This window comes from Mixophyes fleayi, chromosome 12, assembly GCF_038048845.1.
Source record: "Mixophyes fleayi isolate aMixFle1 chromosome 12, aMixFle1.hap1, whole genome shotgun sequence".
Taxonomy (NCBI): Eukaryota; Metazoa; Chordata; class Amphibia; order Anura; family Limnodynastidae; genus Mixophyes; species Mixophyes fleayi.
The window spans coordinates 33,043,193-33,061,774 of record NC_134413.1 but is presented as its reverse complement, the minus strand read 5'-3'; the positions used below and the strand labels follow the sequence as shown (position 1 = coordinate 33,061,774).

The 18,582-nt window shown below is 38.5% G+C and overlaps 1 protein-coding gene across 2 annotated transcripts in view; it reads left to right on the top strand.

The window, feature by feature from the left end:
- SNAP23 (synaptosome associated protein 23) overlaps positions 1-18,582 on the top strand; it is a 36,959-nt gene that overhangs the window by 3,004 nt on the left and 15,373 nt on the right. Inside the window, exons 1-2 of one of the 2 annotated variants that reach the window (XM_075192836.1) lie at positions 10,453-10,542; positions 13,415-13,530. In XM_075192836.1, the coding sequence (XP_075048937.1) occupies positions 13,474-13,530 (57 nt within the window). In that variant the 5' untranslated portion in view covers positions 10,453-10,542; positions 13,415-13,473. Of the gene's footprint in view, positions 1-10,452; positions 10,543-13,414; positions 13,531-18,582 lie in introns of those variants that run through there. The other variant, XM_075192835.1, reaches the window with a different exon arrangement.

Sequence of the window (18,582 nt, the reverse complement as noted above, 5' to 3'; positions counted from 1 at the left end):
GATAACTCACTCGCATCAGTCCCTGCCCCATTGGAGCTTACAGTCTAAATTCCCTAACATACCCACAGAGACTAGGGTCAATTTTGATAGTAGCCAATTAACCTACCAGTATGTTTTTGGAGTGTGGGAGGAAACCGGAGCACCCGGAGGAAACCCACGCAAACGCGGGGAGAACATACAAACTCCTCACAGATAAGACCATGGTCAGGAATTGAACTCATAACCCCAGCGCTGTGAGGCAGAAGTGCCAATGTGTGAGTTCATTACTTCATAGGGATCCATATCTCCCCTCCTCTTACAATTCAAGAACATTCTGTAAGATGAACATAGCCTAGTCTATATGACTAAGTCTTGTTTGGAAACGTTTGTTCCTTACAATTGGTATTTCTAAAACTATTGTTTACGTATATATAAACTTCACTCAACTTGTACTTTACACTTATTCTGCAACAGGATTTGTTTGTCTAGTGAAGACATACTTTGTGATTATTATTTTTTTTTATTATTTTTTTTTTTTTTTTTACTTTTTCTCAGTTGCTATTTTAAAAAAGTAAATTAAAAAAAAAATGGTGTTACATTTCGCACGTCTTATCCAGTCACCTCCGCCCTCACCCTCAGGTACTCTTTGCTGCCCCGAATTTGCAGTAGTTTTCTCAGAAAAGTACTTCATAAATAAATAGACCAATGTTTAAAATGTTTTCCTTTAAAATTGTAACCTCCATACAGTAAGCAACTGGTTACATTTTAAGACACATTCTTGTTGTTTTCCTCCAAGCTGCTATTCACGATTTATAGTTTGCGAAGTGTCATGCGATTATCATGACAACAAGCCCCACATGATGGTAGTGAGCAGAGAGTCTTTGGAATGTTCCTTTTCTCAATATGCCCCTTCATAACATAACCCCACCACCCTCTTTCCCTGCCACCTTATGACTGACTCTCTGACTTGGAGATCACATTACTCTCTCCTCATGAAGTCCTGAAACCAAATGCTTCCAGCTGAGACCCTTTCTTGCAGTGGCAACCGTATCAATATCTCTGGTGAGAGATTTTGCAATGGGAAATTACATTGCTGTTACAAAAGTGCGGAACTTGCTGCTTAAAAACAAAAGATTAAGGGCTAGATTTACTAAGCTGCGGGTTTGAAAAAGTGGGGATGTTGCCTATAGCAACCAATCAGATTCTAGCTTTCATTTATTTAGTACCTTCTACAAAATAACAGCTAGAATCTGATTGGTTGCTATAGGCAACATCCCCGCTTTTTCAAACCCGCAGCTTAGTAAATCTAGCCCCTAAGTCTGTGATATGGTATCTTTACCTTTTTATTTTGTTTTATTGTAAATTAAAATTTACCCTTGCAACTGTGGTCCACATACAAACTGCTTAATTATGTACTTTGCTTATATTAACACAAAAAGGTATTGTTTCTTTGTTTCTACTTTGATATAATATCTGTCTTATTTAATAGGTTTTTGAAGTAGAAGTAGATCAGAATTTCTGGAAACTTTTTTTTTTTATGGTTTTGCGTTGTTCATCCACTTTGTGTCTAGTGCTGCAGAACATGATGGTTTCATATGGATCTGAAATAACTAATTCCAACTGAGATCCAAATATTCAGTGCAAAACATGGGATCTTGTATGGACAGTTTAAGAAGGTGCTAATATAATAACGAGAGCATCACAGTTAATATAAGCAAAACTACACTTTTCCCCTTTATAAAATAAGATTAGTCATATTTAATTTTATCCAGCATACTTAAAACCCTTTTTGACATGCATTGAATTGCCTAGCAGTTGCTTTCCGGTCTGCAGTTTGTAATACAAATCCAGATATTTTATATTAACTTGTTGACATATTGGGTTTCATTTCTGAAAGCCCCCTGCTTAGAGCCGGTTAATAGGTTATCACCCGTAAACTAGCAGCTTCGAGGAATGGTGAAAAACAAGATGATTTAAATGTAGAGGTTACATGAATTCTGTTTGGTTCTAGATTAAAAAGGATTATACATAGAAAATACCTAGCCCACAAGACTGCATTCTTTGACCTGTATAAAATAATTCAAAGGTGTCTTGTAATATTGTTATTACGGGGTGAATAAAAGAGTTCAGAAGCCAACCAAATCTATTTGCCAGTAGGATGTTTTGAAGAGCCAGGGTAATGTGCATCTATTAACTCAATATAAATATCTCCCGAAAGTGAGGCCCCAGCATCCATTATTTTAGGACCGTTGGGTACGTGGCTTCTGGGGTTTGTCCGGCCTTGCCTTGTTGTGTACGGTTGTGGGTAATTTATATCTGATTTTATATACAAAATATTTAAGTGACATCTATTACTATTGTATGGTCATATATTGTATACTCTACTGTACATTACAAGTATATGAAAAGTCACAGATAGCATGACCATATAAATACACAAGGCTGCAGGCTGAGAGATGATAAATTGGTTACAAAATTCTGTGGGCGTAATATCCAGCATAATGTACAGCAAGTATTGTATGATTCTTTATAATACAAAATCTTTCCTAATGAACACTGAAGAGATGACTTCAGAACTCGCCTCTAAGCAGTAATAACTCTGTTTATGCAGCTTTACAGGAGTTTATACATATATTGCATCACTTATAATAAACCTACTTGCAAACATCTATGATGGTGCTACCTCTCAAGGAGAGGCAACCTGCTGCCTAAGTTGTTTTTTTGACTGCTGTTTTGATCAGGTGTATTTTTATTTGACAACAAGAATCCTCTGTACTATACTAATTGAATTCACAAAAATTGCAACTATTTATTTTGTGCCCGCTGGATCTTGTACCATTACAGTATTCACTGCGGTATCCTAGAAAATGCCTATTCAATGTAATATTAAAATATAGTTTTAGCGTCTTAAAGCTGCAATCCTGTTAATATATTATATATGTACCCGCACCTTTTCACTTTTAACAATCCTGCATGTGAAGAGGATTGCAGTCTTATAATTGTTTTTTTCCTAGTGCAGATGTATGCTCAGTCAATGTTTCAGTGTAGACAAGACACAAACCAGTCATTTGTTGCATTGCAAAATCTGATTAATGCCATGCATCTGCATATCGTGCCACTGAATAAACCACTGTGTTTGTCTGTCCGTGGTAGAGCACTATTGCCTGAGTGATCCGACAGTGACCGAACAATGGCTTTTGCAAGCTCTTCCATGAAGGGCTTTACCTAACATGTTGTTTTTAACTCTTGTGGCTCTAGATTATTCCCTCCACAGTGAGCAATGTTGTTCTGGCCAACCAGCCTGGAACTGCAGCTGTGGTGACTACATTGACAGAGCAGGGAGTGGTCTCACTAGTGTGTCAAAACTGACATCCCAGACTCGCAGTACACAGCTCTGTCACACATACTAGTCTGAGTTTAAAGGAGACATTTACTATTTTCATAAATAGATTTTATTTCACTTTATTTTTTCATTTTACTACAATTGCATAATGTATGGGCAAATGTTGTTTATAGTTTGTTAGTTATTTGTTGTTGCTGTGTATCATACTGTCTTCTGATGTTTTGTTCTACTGGTCTATTTTTAAGGTGCCACAAAATAATAAAATATAATATTAACATGTAGAGTATTTGTGCAAAATTCTCTGCTGCTTGCATGGTTAATATACAATTTTATAAACTCATATGTAACAATAGCACAATATCACCAAACAGCCAAATTGCAATGTGGCGTCTATAAAACAAACTTATACAAGTACTTCTCACACAAAGTATATTTCTTTACATAATAGTCAAAATAGACTTATACTATAGATATTGATTCATTTTTATGCAGTCAGTATCTGGTGCCATCTTACAAAATTTTGCCATTTGGAGTAATGATTATACAAGCATTGGTCCTTAGAAGTTAATACAAACTAACGTTTAACTAGTTGAGTTTACAAATACCGATAGTGCAGAGTTTGGTCTCCAGTATCACATCTGCTAACTTTGACAATAGCAATGAGTTGTTGTGGTGAAGCTGCCTCATCCTTCTTTAGTTGTTGGTCTTTTTTCTCATTGTGTGTGGTTTTTGTGTTTTAATACCATCGGACAGAGATGGAAAGGCTTGCAATTCTTGAAGAGACAACTTTTGGGTTCTGGGAAAGCATTCCAGCCCTCCATTCATTCTGCTTGCAGTTGCTCTTAATAGAAATTCAGAGCTAACTATAGGCCCTTTATACTTCTTAGCCCCAGGCCAGTAATCGAGATGTCCACCCAAACTAAGGGGTATGTTTACTAAAACGTCTAAAAAGGAAAATTGAAGGTATCGTCCATAGCAACCAATCGGATCCAATCATTTTCTAGAATATACACTTATAGTTAGAATCTGATTGGCTGCTATGGGGATCACCTTCACTTTTTCTTTTTTAAAAGTTTTAGTAAATCTACCCTTAAATGTTTACTGGGAAAACCTCCCACTTCCCAAGGTAGTTGGCCAGAAAGGTAGCTCCTGTGATCCCCCACTCACCCCTGACTTGGGTGACTGATAAAGCCCTGCCTAAAAATTCCTTGCTTTGCATTAAAGTGCCCAGGCATTGCACAGCTCTTATCTGCGGAGGAAGGAGTGAGATCATGTAGTGCAGACTACATGTCCTTCTTTTCTGATCTCGGATGAGAAAAGGACTTATGACTCAGTGGGCCGCCTGTTGTCTCTACATGTCTAACTGGTTGCTGTGGTTACTGCACACATTTCCTGTGCATCGATTCTCCAAAATGTCACTGTATATATCTCAATAATGCGAGTTGCATAAGTATAGCCATGTAACAAAAGGTTGTAAAAAGTTTTAATTTAATATTTCTTTACATCTGCATTTGAAATGAGTGACTTAGTGAGTGTTTCTGGCCACAAGAAGTCACTTTGTTTTTTGTTTTCCTGTGTAATATGTGATTGCTGGCACTTTTGCAGAGAAAGGCCTCTCTGCAAAGGGGGATATTTCACGGTATGTAATGTATTGAACTATAATGTGCACTTAATATAAAGTCTTTAAAAGGGGGTTTGCTGTAACAGATGCCAATGTTGGGGTTCTCCAGCACAGAAGTGCATGCACTACAAGGGGGTGTCAATCAGTCAAAGGACACATTAATCTATTATAAACCACTCCTAATGGCTATTTGCAAACACAAGGAAGTACACTTGGCATGCCACTAAGAAAAATGTTATTTTTCTATCTTATCAGCTAGTAACTATACTGTGACAATGTTATATTGAGGACAGAGAACTAGACAGAAATGTTGTACGGTCTTCTCCAGTAACATTATTCAGTGAAAGTTTATTGCTTCTTTGACTTTTTCTTTTATCTGTGACCATGCCTCTTATTCACATGTTTGTTTCTCGCTGGGGTTAAAATGTTCATAGTTTCCACATCCCTTGTTTATTTAGCATGTTTTACCTATGATGTGAGGATATTCAGTACAGATGTGTGTAACACAAATATAGTATGTCCGCCCTCGTCCAGTTCTGGAGTATGACCTCGCTTCCTTCTCGGGCACTTCCTGTTTATTGTACAAACCTCTGATATCTCACTTAGCTGTTGCACGTTATTCACACACAAACTATTTTTGATCTCCTTAACTACTGCTTTTGTTTTTTCTTCTCCTTTTGCTATATTTTATTGCAATGATTGGGCATAGCTGTTTACACTGTGTTTCATGTTTAAGTTCATACAGACAGCTGCTGTTGCAATTTGTTTAAGGTGCAGCCCAACCTGGATTAGAAGAATGGTCATATATAGCACATTCTAGAAAATGATAAATAGAGTTATGTTATAAGGTGCCACAAAAGGTCCTCAGCGCCATACAGAAAGCTGTGATCTGTAACACATTACATGAAGAACAAAATACAAATACCAGACATTATGGATAAACAGAAATACAGATGTTAATGTGATCAAATTATTTATGGGATAACGAGTGAGTGATGGTGGTGACCAGCATGAAGTAGGCCTGAGCATAACAGGGCTAGGGAAGCAGACCAAGAGGTACAGAGGGTGATGGAATAGTAGGAGAATACAAGGAGGAATCGTGAGAAGAAGGCTGACAAGGGATTTAGGAGGCTGATAGTCTTGAATAAACAAACGAGTCTTAAGGGCATGCTGGAAGCCTTTCAGAGTAGAGGCAAACCTGATAGGGCGTGGGAGATTGTTCTACAGCTGGGGAGCAGCCCAGGCAAAGTGAGTGAATGAGAAGAGGTAATCAATGAAGTAGTGGGGTGGCAGTCATTGGTAGATCATAGGGACTGCAAGGACTGTAGTTTGGAGATGTGGGGGGGGGGGTGGATTGACTGAGAGCTTTGAGGGTGAGGATTTTAAATTTCATTCTGTAGGCCACAGGGAGCCAATGTAGCAACTGGTAGAGAGGAACAGCAGAGAGAGCATCGGGAGAGAAAAATAAGGCAGGCCGCAGCATTGAGGATAGACTTAAGAGGGGCAAGGTGAGAGTCAAGTAGGCCAGAGAGAAGGAGGTTACAGTAATCAAGATGAGTGAAAAAGAATTTTGGTGGCTTCCGTGGTGTGAAAGGGCTGTATCTTGGATATAGTCCGGAGGTGGAAGTAGCAGGATGTTGAGGGGCAGAATGTGAGGTTTGAAGGAGAGGAAGAAGTCAAGGATGACCCCAAGGCATTGGACTTGAGGGACAGAAAGGGGGGTGGGGAGACAATTCGTCTTCAATTTGGAAAATATTGAGTTTAAGAAAGCACTGGGACATCCACGATGAGATATCAGAGAAACAGCAGGAGATATGAGAAATAAGGGAAGGGGAGAGGTCAGGGGTTGGAAAACAGATTTGGGTATTATCAGCATAGAGGTGGTACTGGAGGCCAAAGGAGCAGATGAGGTCACCAAGGAGAGGAGGTGTAGAGGGACAAGAGGAGGTGGCCAAGAATTAAACCATGGGGAACTCCAACAAGTAAGGGAAGAGGGGGAAAGTGGAGTCGTGTAGAGACTGGAAAGAAGTGGTTGGTGAGGTAAGAGAAAAACCAGGAAAGGACAGTGTTACAGAGGCCTATAGATTTGAGAGTTTGCAAATGGAGGGAGTGGTCAACAGTATTAAAGGTAGCAGACAGGTCAAAAAGGATAAGAAGGGAGTAGTGTCCTTTAGATTTAACGAAGAGGAGGTTATTAGTGACTTTAGTGAGGGCAGTTTTGGCGAAGTGGAGGAAGCGAAAACAGGACTGGACTCGAGTGTAATTCTAGAAAGGGGGTTAGATGGTTGTAGACAACCTATTCAAGAAGTTTGGAGACAAAAGGAAGGAGGGAGATAGGGCGATAATTAGAGAGAGACAGGGTCAAGGGATGGTTTTTGAATATAGGGGATACTAGAGCATGTTTAAAGGATGAGGAGAGGGATAGGTTGTGGAGATGGGCAAGGTGGGAGCAGGCCTCAGAGGGTGTGGAGGAGGTGGGAGGGGATGGGGTGAGGAGGAGAGAAGGGTGTGGACTTTATCTGCAGAAACTGGAATGTCGGAAGAGAAGGAGGGTGTGTTAAGAAGTGGGGAGGAAGGGGTGGAGATGGTGTCTATGAGAAGTTTTGGATGGGGGACAAAGTACGTAGGGGGAGAGGAAGGGACTGATGGGAGGAGATGTCATGGCGTATTGACTCAATTTTAGAAGTTAAATGGGTAATCACTGGTTGCTATGGGCAACACCACTTTTCATTTTAGAAGCTTTAGTAAATCTACCCTCTAGGGACTGTAGTCATAGGACAGCTATTTCTAATAACAAAGCATAACAAGTTATTTTTGCTCTGACATCACTTGTTATGCTAGGGGCCGGATTAAGAAACCATAGGCCCCTGGGCTAGGGGTACTGTGAGGCCCCCATTCGTCAAGCGACTTATGCCTAATACGATATTATTGGGAGTAATATCAAATTGGGCATAAGTTATTTGACCTTTGCTCATTCTAATATATCTAATCGGCATTTTCACAATGCCAAAAAAGGTAGACAAAATTAAATTTATTTATAGCAAGATGGTGATGTCATACTTCATTTGCAGATATTAAATTATATAGTTTTTCTCTTCTCTTTTATCCTTTTTGCTATTCATGATACCCCCCCCCCCCATCACGATGATCTCCTGCCAGCCAGCCACCACCCTGTCATGCTCCCCCCCCCCCCCCCCATTCATAATATATTAGCTCTGCTACTCCCAAAAGATCCAATGGGGTAGGGACTGAAGTGAGTTGTCTGTAAAGAGCTGCGGAATTAGTAGCTCTATATAAATAGCTGCTGCAGATAGAGAAGCTCCACCTTATGAAAATGGTAACTTGTCGCAAAATGATGGGACAGCATGATGAATGAATTGGTATATAATATAAATGTGTATTATTTAGCCTTGTAATAGATAGTATTTGTTAAGTATTAAGTCTACAGTGGGTTTAGCTCTTTAACTGTGCATCTTGATTTTTTTTTTTTTTTTTTAATCACATTGCTAGCTGAGGAGCTATAATTGTGAAAATTAAAATTACTTGGTATTATGGATAGATTTGTGTTGTCTTTGTGCAGATTGTTTTCCATGCAAAATTGATATCCACTGTATGCTTTTAATAACTTAAATTACACATCTTTAAATCGACATTGATTTGGTTTTGGGATTTGGTTAGGTGGAGTACAGATTTTTTTTTTCTGATGTAGTTGAAACCTTTTTTAAATTATTCTGGTATTAAAGGATATGTTCACCTTGCATTAGTACTAAGGCATTTTAATATTGTGAAATATAATCTTCTTAAAATCACATTAATGTAACTTTGATAAATGTTCTCGGATATCTTTGTAACTGCTGCCTCTTTGATGCTGTCTAGCCTGGCCAGGCAGCAAGTACAGCTGTCTGCCCCACATCACACAACATATTGTATCTTGCAGTGATGATGGCTGTAAAGCTACAGTTCAGGCTAGATGGTCAGTGCGATGCTGCACGTGTAAGCAGCCTTTAGGTTAACAAATCCAGTGCTTAAACAATGTATTTGCCTGAATATTGCTGGTAGTGTAACTGAGTTGCTGGCACCCTAGTGTGATGAGCACTATGAATCATCATCATCATCATCATTTATTTATATAGCGCCACTAATTCCGCAGCGCTGTACAGAGAGCCCATTCACATCAGTCCCTGCTGCTACCTGCAGACCAATAGAGTGCATATGTGCAGAGTTAATGCATAGGCACACAGAGCGCCCTTGTGCCAATAGCCTTAATGACATCTTTGCTTGAGATGTTGAGGAATAAGCACACTAATGAACACTCAATACCTGGCATGCTGGTGACTTCTTCCCAGCCACCTCTCTTGTGCTGTGTCTCTTACCATTGTGCAGAAGGTGAATGCAGTTCTTGTTGTATAATAGAAGTCAGGGTCACACTTCCTCTGATGCGTCATCTGCAAATCTAATCTTGATATGCGTTATTAGATCAGCAGCTGCCCAGAGAGATAAGCACAGTTGGCACCACGTCAGTAGCTGGCTCTCCGACCTGCTGTTAGTGTGCAGCAAAAAGGCAAAATAGAGATGAATGATTGATGTACAAGCTTATAATACACCAATGCTATGCGAATATCAGCAGGGTTAGTAGTGATTCCAATACACTTAACACTATTTTCCCATTATAGCTAAAATTCAGTGTATTGCCTGAAGTAAATGTAGTGTTGATGATTCTTGAAACTATCCAGCATTACATTCTATCATGTCCCTTTGCTGACCATATCCATTTTTAAGAGCTTTCATCTATTAATCTGAGGCAGTATACAACCCAACATATGATTGCCAGTCTTGCAGTCTTCTATGTAATAGAAATGTATTGTATTGATGTAGGATGGCCAGCTTCATCATGGAAATAGCTGATCAATTATGCGTTGGTATTAGATATGCTTGTTCTGTGTTCGATTATAAAACTGTTTAGCCATTGATTAGGAGTGTAAGAGGTGATGGGAATAGGAAATACTTCTTTACATGTCTTGAGAAAGTTGTCATGGGAAGTGAGACTTCACAATGAATTTTACTCTCATGCTTGATGCATGTTTGAATATTGTCGTCAATTCAAGGGAGATCTCCATTTAATAACCCCCCAACCCCCATTTACACTAGTAATTGTTCTGTAACTTATTGTTAAAATACTTAGCTGTTGTCCCATAGAGTATGCATCTAGGGCTCGCGCCCTTATTGGAGTCTGTCTATGCTGTGTCAACCATCTCTCTGGTCCTATACCATGCAATAGTTTTATACAACACGTGTAAGAACAATCCGATGGCAGCGTGGTGAAGATACTACTTACCAACCTATCATTCAGAAGCCATTATTAAGTCATGGCTGCTCGTGTACAAACTACTTGTGTCTTTTATTTCATATACAACTGATGTTGCCTGCATAGCCAGTGATGTTACAGTGTACACAGGGTTAGTTAGCAACTGGTTAAGATCCTTGCAAGGTCTTACCAGGGTTGTTTATATCCGTTTAAGTCTGCAGAAGATCCCAATATAATAACACAATCTCTGGTCTAGCAGTCAAATAGCCACCAAGATGGCATGTAGCAGTGAAGGTATAAACTTATTTTACACTAAACACTTATCAAAAAAAATACCCCTTTGGGGGGGGGGGGGGGGGGGGAAGGTGAGATGGAGTATAAGGCAAATGTATGGTAAGTTTGCTATTTCATCTATCTTGTATCAAGTTTAAAATGCAGAAGGGGATGAATTGGCAGCTTTTGCTCCCATTCACTTAAACCAACACAGATATCTAGCTCTTTTTTGAAATTTGGGAACGAAGGAGAATGGAGAACAACACGTGTGCCCACTTAAACTTCTTGAATATTTGGAATAATGAAAATACTTTTGGGACCTACTGTGAAAGTTCTTGAAAGCAAATTATAAACTTTCAAAGTCTATTTTGGAACCGTGAAAAATTGAGTTTTTTGAGGACCTCGTCTTTCATTTCACCATTTATATGGTGCATTAAGTGCCTGAAATTAAGAGTTTTATATATGTGCTAGAATTGTCATTTTATAGGTTGTAGCTGATGTTTGTGTAGACTCTTAAGGCTCTGTGTTTTCATTTTCGCTTGTAAGGATATCTGTATGTAATTCCGATGTTTTCGTAAGTATAGTTTAGGCAGCAGTGTACGATATTATTGTGTCAGTTTTGCTTAGTGATAGTGTGTGTCTATTTGTTAGTAAGCATCTGATCTGGCAATATATTATAGGGTATCTTGCACTCATGCAGTGTATTCTGGTCAGGTGCTCATTGGGTATAGAAGGCAATGTGTCTGCTGACTGAGGAAGTAACGTGAGCTGGGGTAACGATGGTGGGGGGTTAGTGGGCTTAATCATCGTCGGAATCAGATGTTGTGGAAGACTCTGCCCTACTGTTACTCTTTAGTCCTCTTCCTAGAGCATTGGTGGCCAACCAGTCAGACTAAGAGCCAAAAAATATAGGTACCTTTTTTTGTGTGTGTGTAGGTATAAACATGCGCAAACATACATTGAAAATATTTAAATAATTTACAATACCTTGCTAAGTGAAAGGGGTATACAACATTGCAAAAATATTCAGAATAATCATGAAATTGGCATATGGTGCTGTGTCCACGGTCTTCTTTTCCACAGCCTTCAAATATTTAAATGATGCTCTTTAAAAAAACAAAGATGGGTTTTCAAAGGGTGATCTTATCCCCGATAACAGTATTCACACTAATGCACGCTCCCAACTGTCTCAATCTCTACTCTGAACCACATTTGCTCCTTTTTGTTACAGCTGTGACCTTTTCCACTTAAAATGTAAGCTCTGTAACCTCCATACCCTATGTTTTCATGTCTGCGTTTATTTTGTCTACCTTGTATGTCCCTGTTTTATATATGTACTGTTCTCCCTGCTCTTTGGCATCTTACAAATCTACGATAATATTATTGCTTTGCAAAATGCATCTACAATCGCTGTTGAGGGAACTGTTGAAGTGGGGATAAAAAAAAAAGTCCTAAATGGACAACATGCCCCGCAGACCTCTTCACATATCCCTCTGACCTCTTACATTTTTTTTTTATATATATTTGGGATATTACAGAAGTTTAATGTCCTACAGTTCCTAAAACAAAGCACCAAGGAAGTATACTTGGCACTTTCTGGTGGATCACAAGTACCAAGGTGAAGAGCCTCGTTCCTGATGGTATACGAGCCGCTTTACACAAGAAATGCCCAGTTAATTGTAGATTAAAATTATTAACCATTTATTTATTTTTTTAAGCAAAATACTCCTGTTCCATAAGGCTCCCCCGAAATGAAACTTATGCCAAAGAGAGATTGTATTTAACTGCATAACATACTTTATGTAGAAAAAAAAAAAGTACACTTTTTTTTTTAGCTATTCAAGGCCAAAGCACATCATGTGACTTTGAAATGTAGAAGTCAATATTTAAATATAAAAGTGTTTTTTTTTTTATGAAAACAAAGGTCCTTCAGCTTCAAAACGAGACCAACATGAAAGTTCTATCACAATTAGAAGCAAAGTTGTGATTCGTTTCAGTTGACTTTGCAGACATAACTTTTTTTCCAATTTTATGTCATGTTTGCAACCCTGTTGCATATACACCGTGTATGACTGAGGGCTAAAATTTTACAAATGAAAGGTACTTTATGTTGTCTACCATCCTTCCAAATTTCAGGAAAATCTGAGTTGGTCGGCTTGAAAACTGGGATTTGGCATGGAATGACCCATATAGAATGTACTTTTAAACGTTGGCCAACAATCTTTAATGCTTTGGGTATTTTCTATTCCTGTCTCATGGGATTTTTGTCCAACCTTGGGTTAATCTATAGTGAAGTTGTTGAACACTTCAGGCCACATCTTCTCATAATGGGTTTTGATGCTTCACCATAAATGCAATGTTCAGCCTCCTTTTGGAATCAAAAAACGCTTGTGAGGCCTCTGAAAAGTATTATGTTTCCAACACTGTGTTAGAACCTAGTGATACATTGCTGATTTTATACAGTACAGTGTACGCTGTAGTTTCTGTATGTGACAACTGTCATCAAATATACCTGCTATAATATTCTAAGAGTCTGATTGGTAGCCATACTTGTCTACCCTCAAGAGATATTTTGAAGAGGAGATGATAATTTGGTGGAGGACAGCTAAGAAAAATGACAGATCCGATGCATGCTTAAAAGTTACTCAACCTGCTATTTAAAGACAAAAATGTGGGAATGAAACTCCGCAGAAGAAAATGTAGTGCAACCACTGTCTGCAGATATTTCTCCTGCTTCAACACTGCTAGGCAGCTAGAGCTGGTCGATCCTCCAGATACATCTCTGTCCACTTATGAGTCCACGGGTGGGAACGCATGCTATTATGACACTGCATACTATGGAAAAATATTGTAAGTGTTGATATTTATGTATTTTTTTTTTTTTATTTTACAGACGTTGAAGGAAGAATCATCTGATTTTATACAACTTCATCTGCCAGATATCAACCGACCATGGACGATATGTCAGTAGAGGATATTCAGCTGAGGGCCAATCAGGTCACAGATGAGGTGAGTGTTCTTCTTCAGTGCTCTGTCCCATTATTTACAAAGAAAAAAAATTGCAAAAGCTGCTACTTTTTTTTTTTTTTTTGTTGCAACTCCTAATAATGTGCCTTGTCACAATCTACTCCTCAGCCTGTTCTTGCTGCTATGCAGGGCTTCACCGGATTACTTTACGTAAACAAAACGTCACAGGACAAGACACTTCTGATGTGGTTCTGTAGCACTGTAACAGCAGTTGTAGGACCTAATGGTGGTTATAGAACACTACAGGACTACAATATATTAGTACCTGACAGGACTTGTGTAAACTGCCTGGTATGGTGGCAGTCGCTGACAACTGCTGGTTCCAGCGCTACGACCGGAACAGCTAGATCCAATCACAAGATCGGAAAAGCTTCGTCTGAGCTCTGTTTCCCAATGCAGAATCATTTCTGATTTCTACCGTGGGGTTGTAATAGAATATCACCAGGACTCCCTCCAAGACAGTCTCCCATATTAAGACAGGAGAGACACAATCTGTCATTCTCCTGCTTTCCCTCTAGAGTAGCCGATGAGGAAAAGGATATCGCAGAAAATCTCTTAATTGGTCTGTTTATTTGTGCTGTTAACTCCCTTTCTTACATGTGGGATCTTGGACCATAAATTAATATCTGGTAGGTGTTACTACTAAAACAGTACATGTTTGTAAGTATATTCATTTCCAAACCCTACATATAAACAAGGCAACCATCTGAACGCATACCACACTGTTGATTATGTGACTGGGGTTCATTCCATTGGGTGCATCGGATGGCTCCTGTTTTCTCTGAATGACGGGTGCTGCCATTTGTGGTTCTAAGTAGGTCAAACCAGAATTCAGCTTTATAACATATACATGGCTGTTAGTTTTAGTTATTGATCACTAACGATCTTTGCCGCATAGATATGAATAGATCCATTAAAACACACCTTTTAAGATTAATGTTTAAATTAGAAACATAAATGGGCCTGATTTCATTAAGGAAAGTAAGGCAAAAAAAGTTTTCTCCTGGACAAAACCATGTTACAATGCAAGGGGTGCAAATTAGTTTTTTATTTTGCACATAAGTTAAATACTGTCTGTATTTTCATGTAGCACACAAATACTTGATAGCTTATTTGTACACTGAAATTTAAAGTTGATCTAGGACATTCTCTACCCCAACTATAAATCTGCCATCACATTTTAAATTTACCTTCCCCCCCCCCCCCCCCCCCCTGCCCCCTCCATGCAGCTTGGTTTTCTCATGGTGCAAAGTTACTCATATTTTTGCTTTACTTTCCTTAATGAATCAGGCCCAATATGTTTAGTTAGTTTATAGTTAAATTTGTCCATTTTTATCTATCTTTAGCCTCGAAAGATTAAAAAAAAAAATCTCTCTAATACAGATTTGATCTGTAATATTATGAACATTTAATCGGGGCTCAAATTAGACTAATTATAAAAATGGTAAAAAGAGTGTGTGTGTATATCTATACATATCTATCTCAAGATCAGCATGTCGCAAGCCAACATTAATGATTGACATCCTTAGTCTTTCCCAAGATACAGATGGTCTTCAGTTACTTAAAAATCATACACAAAATAATGCACTGGGCAAAACCACCAGACAAATACATATTCTCTATGAATTAGCCCAAATAGCAGCATCTGCTCCTTCAATAATTTGACAAGGAATTATGTCATTCCCCTAGAAATATTAAAACCTAAAATATAAGGATTTACCTGTACATTATTTGTTAAAGGAGTATAATATGATTACGTCTTTAAACATAATTATAAGATTATATCTAACAATACTCCTGAAGACGGGCATAACATTAAACTGTAATTGGATAATGAATACCATTTTGTGAACAGGACAAATTCATGCAGTTTATCCCAGTAACGATTAGGAAAAATACAGAACAGATAATTGGTTAAATAATGAAAAGACGGACGACCAATCGGCAAAGTATGTCTGACCGCCCAGTGATTGGTATATATCTAGCCCGATGTGCAATCTGTTTGCATTAACAAAGCAAGTTACACTGATATGCATGTGACGTGCTCCGTGTTTGCCTTTAAAATAATTGAATTTAAAAGGTTTATACTATCGAGGATAGATAGACCAGATGGAGTTTTAGAATGCGGTGTAGAGTACTACACTATGGAGAGCATAGCGAGAGAGCTCATCTATACTCCTTATTTGATACGAACACACACTCCAGTTAAATACTGGGAAGTGTTGTTACTGCAATTAAATTCCATGCAAATGTTCTCTCTAAACTAAAGGAGGGCACATGTCCAAATTGTGCATCCGAAACATATGTGGGATTTAATATAACGCTACAAGCAAATAACTGAATAAACGATCCGTAATCCCTCAGTCACATCTTGTGCACAATATTAAACTAGATTGTTACAAATAGATAGTAATACTATAATCTCTACATTTTAGACATAAGTCTCGCAGTATCTATGCCAATGAGGGAGTAAAACTAACCCCTTATAAGATTATATTTACACTTTCTCCTCGATAAGGAAGCATATGTACAAGTAAAATCTAGATTAATATAACGAGGTTAAAATTAAACCTCTTGGGGAAAATACATATGGATTAGGACAACCAATATACAAAGTATTGTAATATTTACACTAACAATTTTAACCGTAATTAATTTTTTCACTTAAGACATTTTAATACTTCGCTGTTTTCTTTTCTTGACATTTTTGAATACTTTAATGAATTATCAATACATTTTTGCTTTTTAATCTAGAGGAAATATTTGATTAAAGATATAACATAAGATTAGCTATTAGTGCGCTACCTACATCAACTCTTGTTTTCTATGCACCTCTAGATGTAAGCTCCTGTAAGCAGGGCCCTCTTCTCTACTGTGCTCCTCTTTTCATTACCTAAACCTTCTGCACGCCAGCTATTTTTTGCACCTTCCCCGCGGGGTCTCTTCTCTGACCCCCCGTCTCCCTTGTCTTGGCACCTGAACCAGTGGATCTGATCCTGTTATGTTGCACCCTTGTTTGATTCATTCTACCACCTCTTATCTGTGTTATAGTTATATGCTGCTGTTCCTACTTGTACTGCATTGCCCTGGACCGCTACTTGTAGCTGTGTTGTGAATTGTTCTGCAATGAATCTATTGTATTGTCCTGTAATGCTATGATATCTAACATTGCCACCCTTCTGCCACTTTTTCTATCTTATCCTAACTGCTTTCTGCAAGGTGTCGTACACTCTGTGGTCCTACAACTAGATCAGACCTTCAGTACAGCACATGCTGTGTATGGTTGTACTCGGGAAATAGCTGAATAAATTATGGCATACATTTCTGGGACTGCACTAATGACTAATGCATAGGGCAGGGGTAGGCATCCTGCGGCTCTCCAGGTGTTATAAAACTACAAATCCCAGCATGCCATGCCACCTATCTGCTGGTTATCTACTGGCAAAGCATGCTGAGACTTGTAGTTTCACAACACCTGGAGAGCCGCAGGTTGCCTACCCCTGGCATAGGGGAAAACTATATTTCCAGTTTTCTACAAAAGCAAGCCCAGGAAAAAAATATAAACCCTATTCGGATAGATTAAGAAGCAAAAAAACTGTTGTTGCCACTCAGTCATTTTTCTTAAATATCTACATTTCTGAAGCTTTCACACTTTGTATAGGTATATGAAGGTAGCTTTTATATAGAGCAACTTCTTTAATAGTCCTTTAGGAAACTGCGTTATGATTTATTGTCCAATCTTTTATCTCTAGATTATGTAGCTAGCATAGATAAAGGGCCAATTGTTACAAAGTAGAATCGTTAAAAATTACACTTTGACCATCAGAAAAGCTCTTGCCATGGTGTGATGTCAATGCGTTCGATATAAAATTTGGTCACACGTTTAGGTGGAAAAAATGGGTATTTCCTCTGATTATACTCCCAATTGCCAAAACCCATTTTATAACTGAATTTATGTCTAGGTACAATAAAATTATTTGGATTTTTTTCTTCATATTTTGTGAGAAAGTTCTACTGTTCATTTTTCTACCCCAAAAACATAGGTAAATAATGGTTTGTTAATGGCTGCACCTATTTGCAAAACGTATTGGTACATAAGAGATCTTGTTCCTATGTGTATTTTGTTGCCAGGGTTTTCTTACTTTGCATTCTTAATGGAATGCGGTGCGAGAACGCCAGGCATCATTGGTCCTGGTGACTGCACACCTTGCTGCTTACACAAGCTGCAGTATAAACCACAGCATCCATCTATATATACCATGTATGCAGCACTTATGCTAGAATCGGAAGTCTGTTGTAGCTAACAGAAATGAAATCCTTGTTTCATATTTCATTCATTAAACATATGCAAAGTGTTCAAAAAAGAGAGTTTTTACATCCACTAGTATAGTGTTTAATCTTTTTCTGCACTAAACCCTTAAAGCTATGGGTTACATATTCCAGGACTGACTGTACTTGGAAGTCATTTGTGTATCATGCATGGCGCATTGCAAACATTAAGGAAACAATTCAGTGTGGCCTATCTCCCTATCTTGTACACAGTGTGTCCAAACAATAAGACTCCCTCATAGTGACCTGTACATATGAACAAACGACAGACTGCGTTGGAGATTGCAGAGGCAGGTTTAATTTTGAATGCAGTCTGCCGGTGGATTTAAGGTTCCTATATGTCCTCGGGCATGTAAAAAACAGGCCACGTTGGTGGCAGTCTAACTGCAAACTCTCCCCTACTCTCCCATCTTATTTTGTACTAAAATGTTTATGTAAACATTATTAACAGTTGCTTTGTAGAGACTATTCATTCTCCAATTCCAGTCAATGTTTGCATAGATCAGTGCTGGCCATCAGCAGCCCACCAGGCCTTCTCCTGCAACCCAAAGCTTTTTCCATTCACTACAGTCTGACTTATTCTCTGCCTTCCATGCCTCAGAGTTTCACCAACGGCCCCTCTTATTGAGTAAGAGCTGGGCTACAGCTAAAGTTTAGTGGGTCATAAAGCGGAGAATAAGAATGATCACCTTATTCTTTGACCAC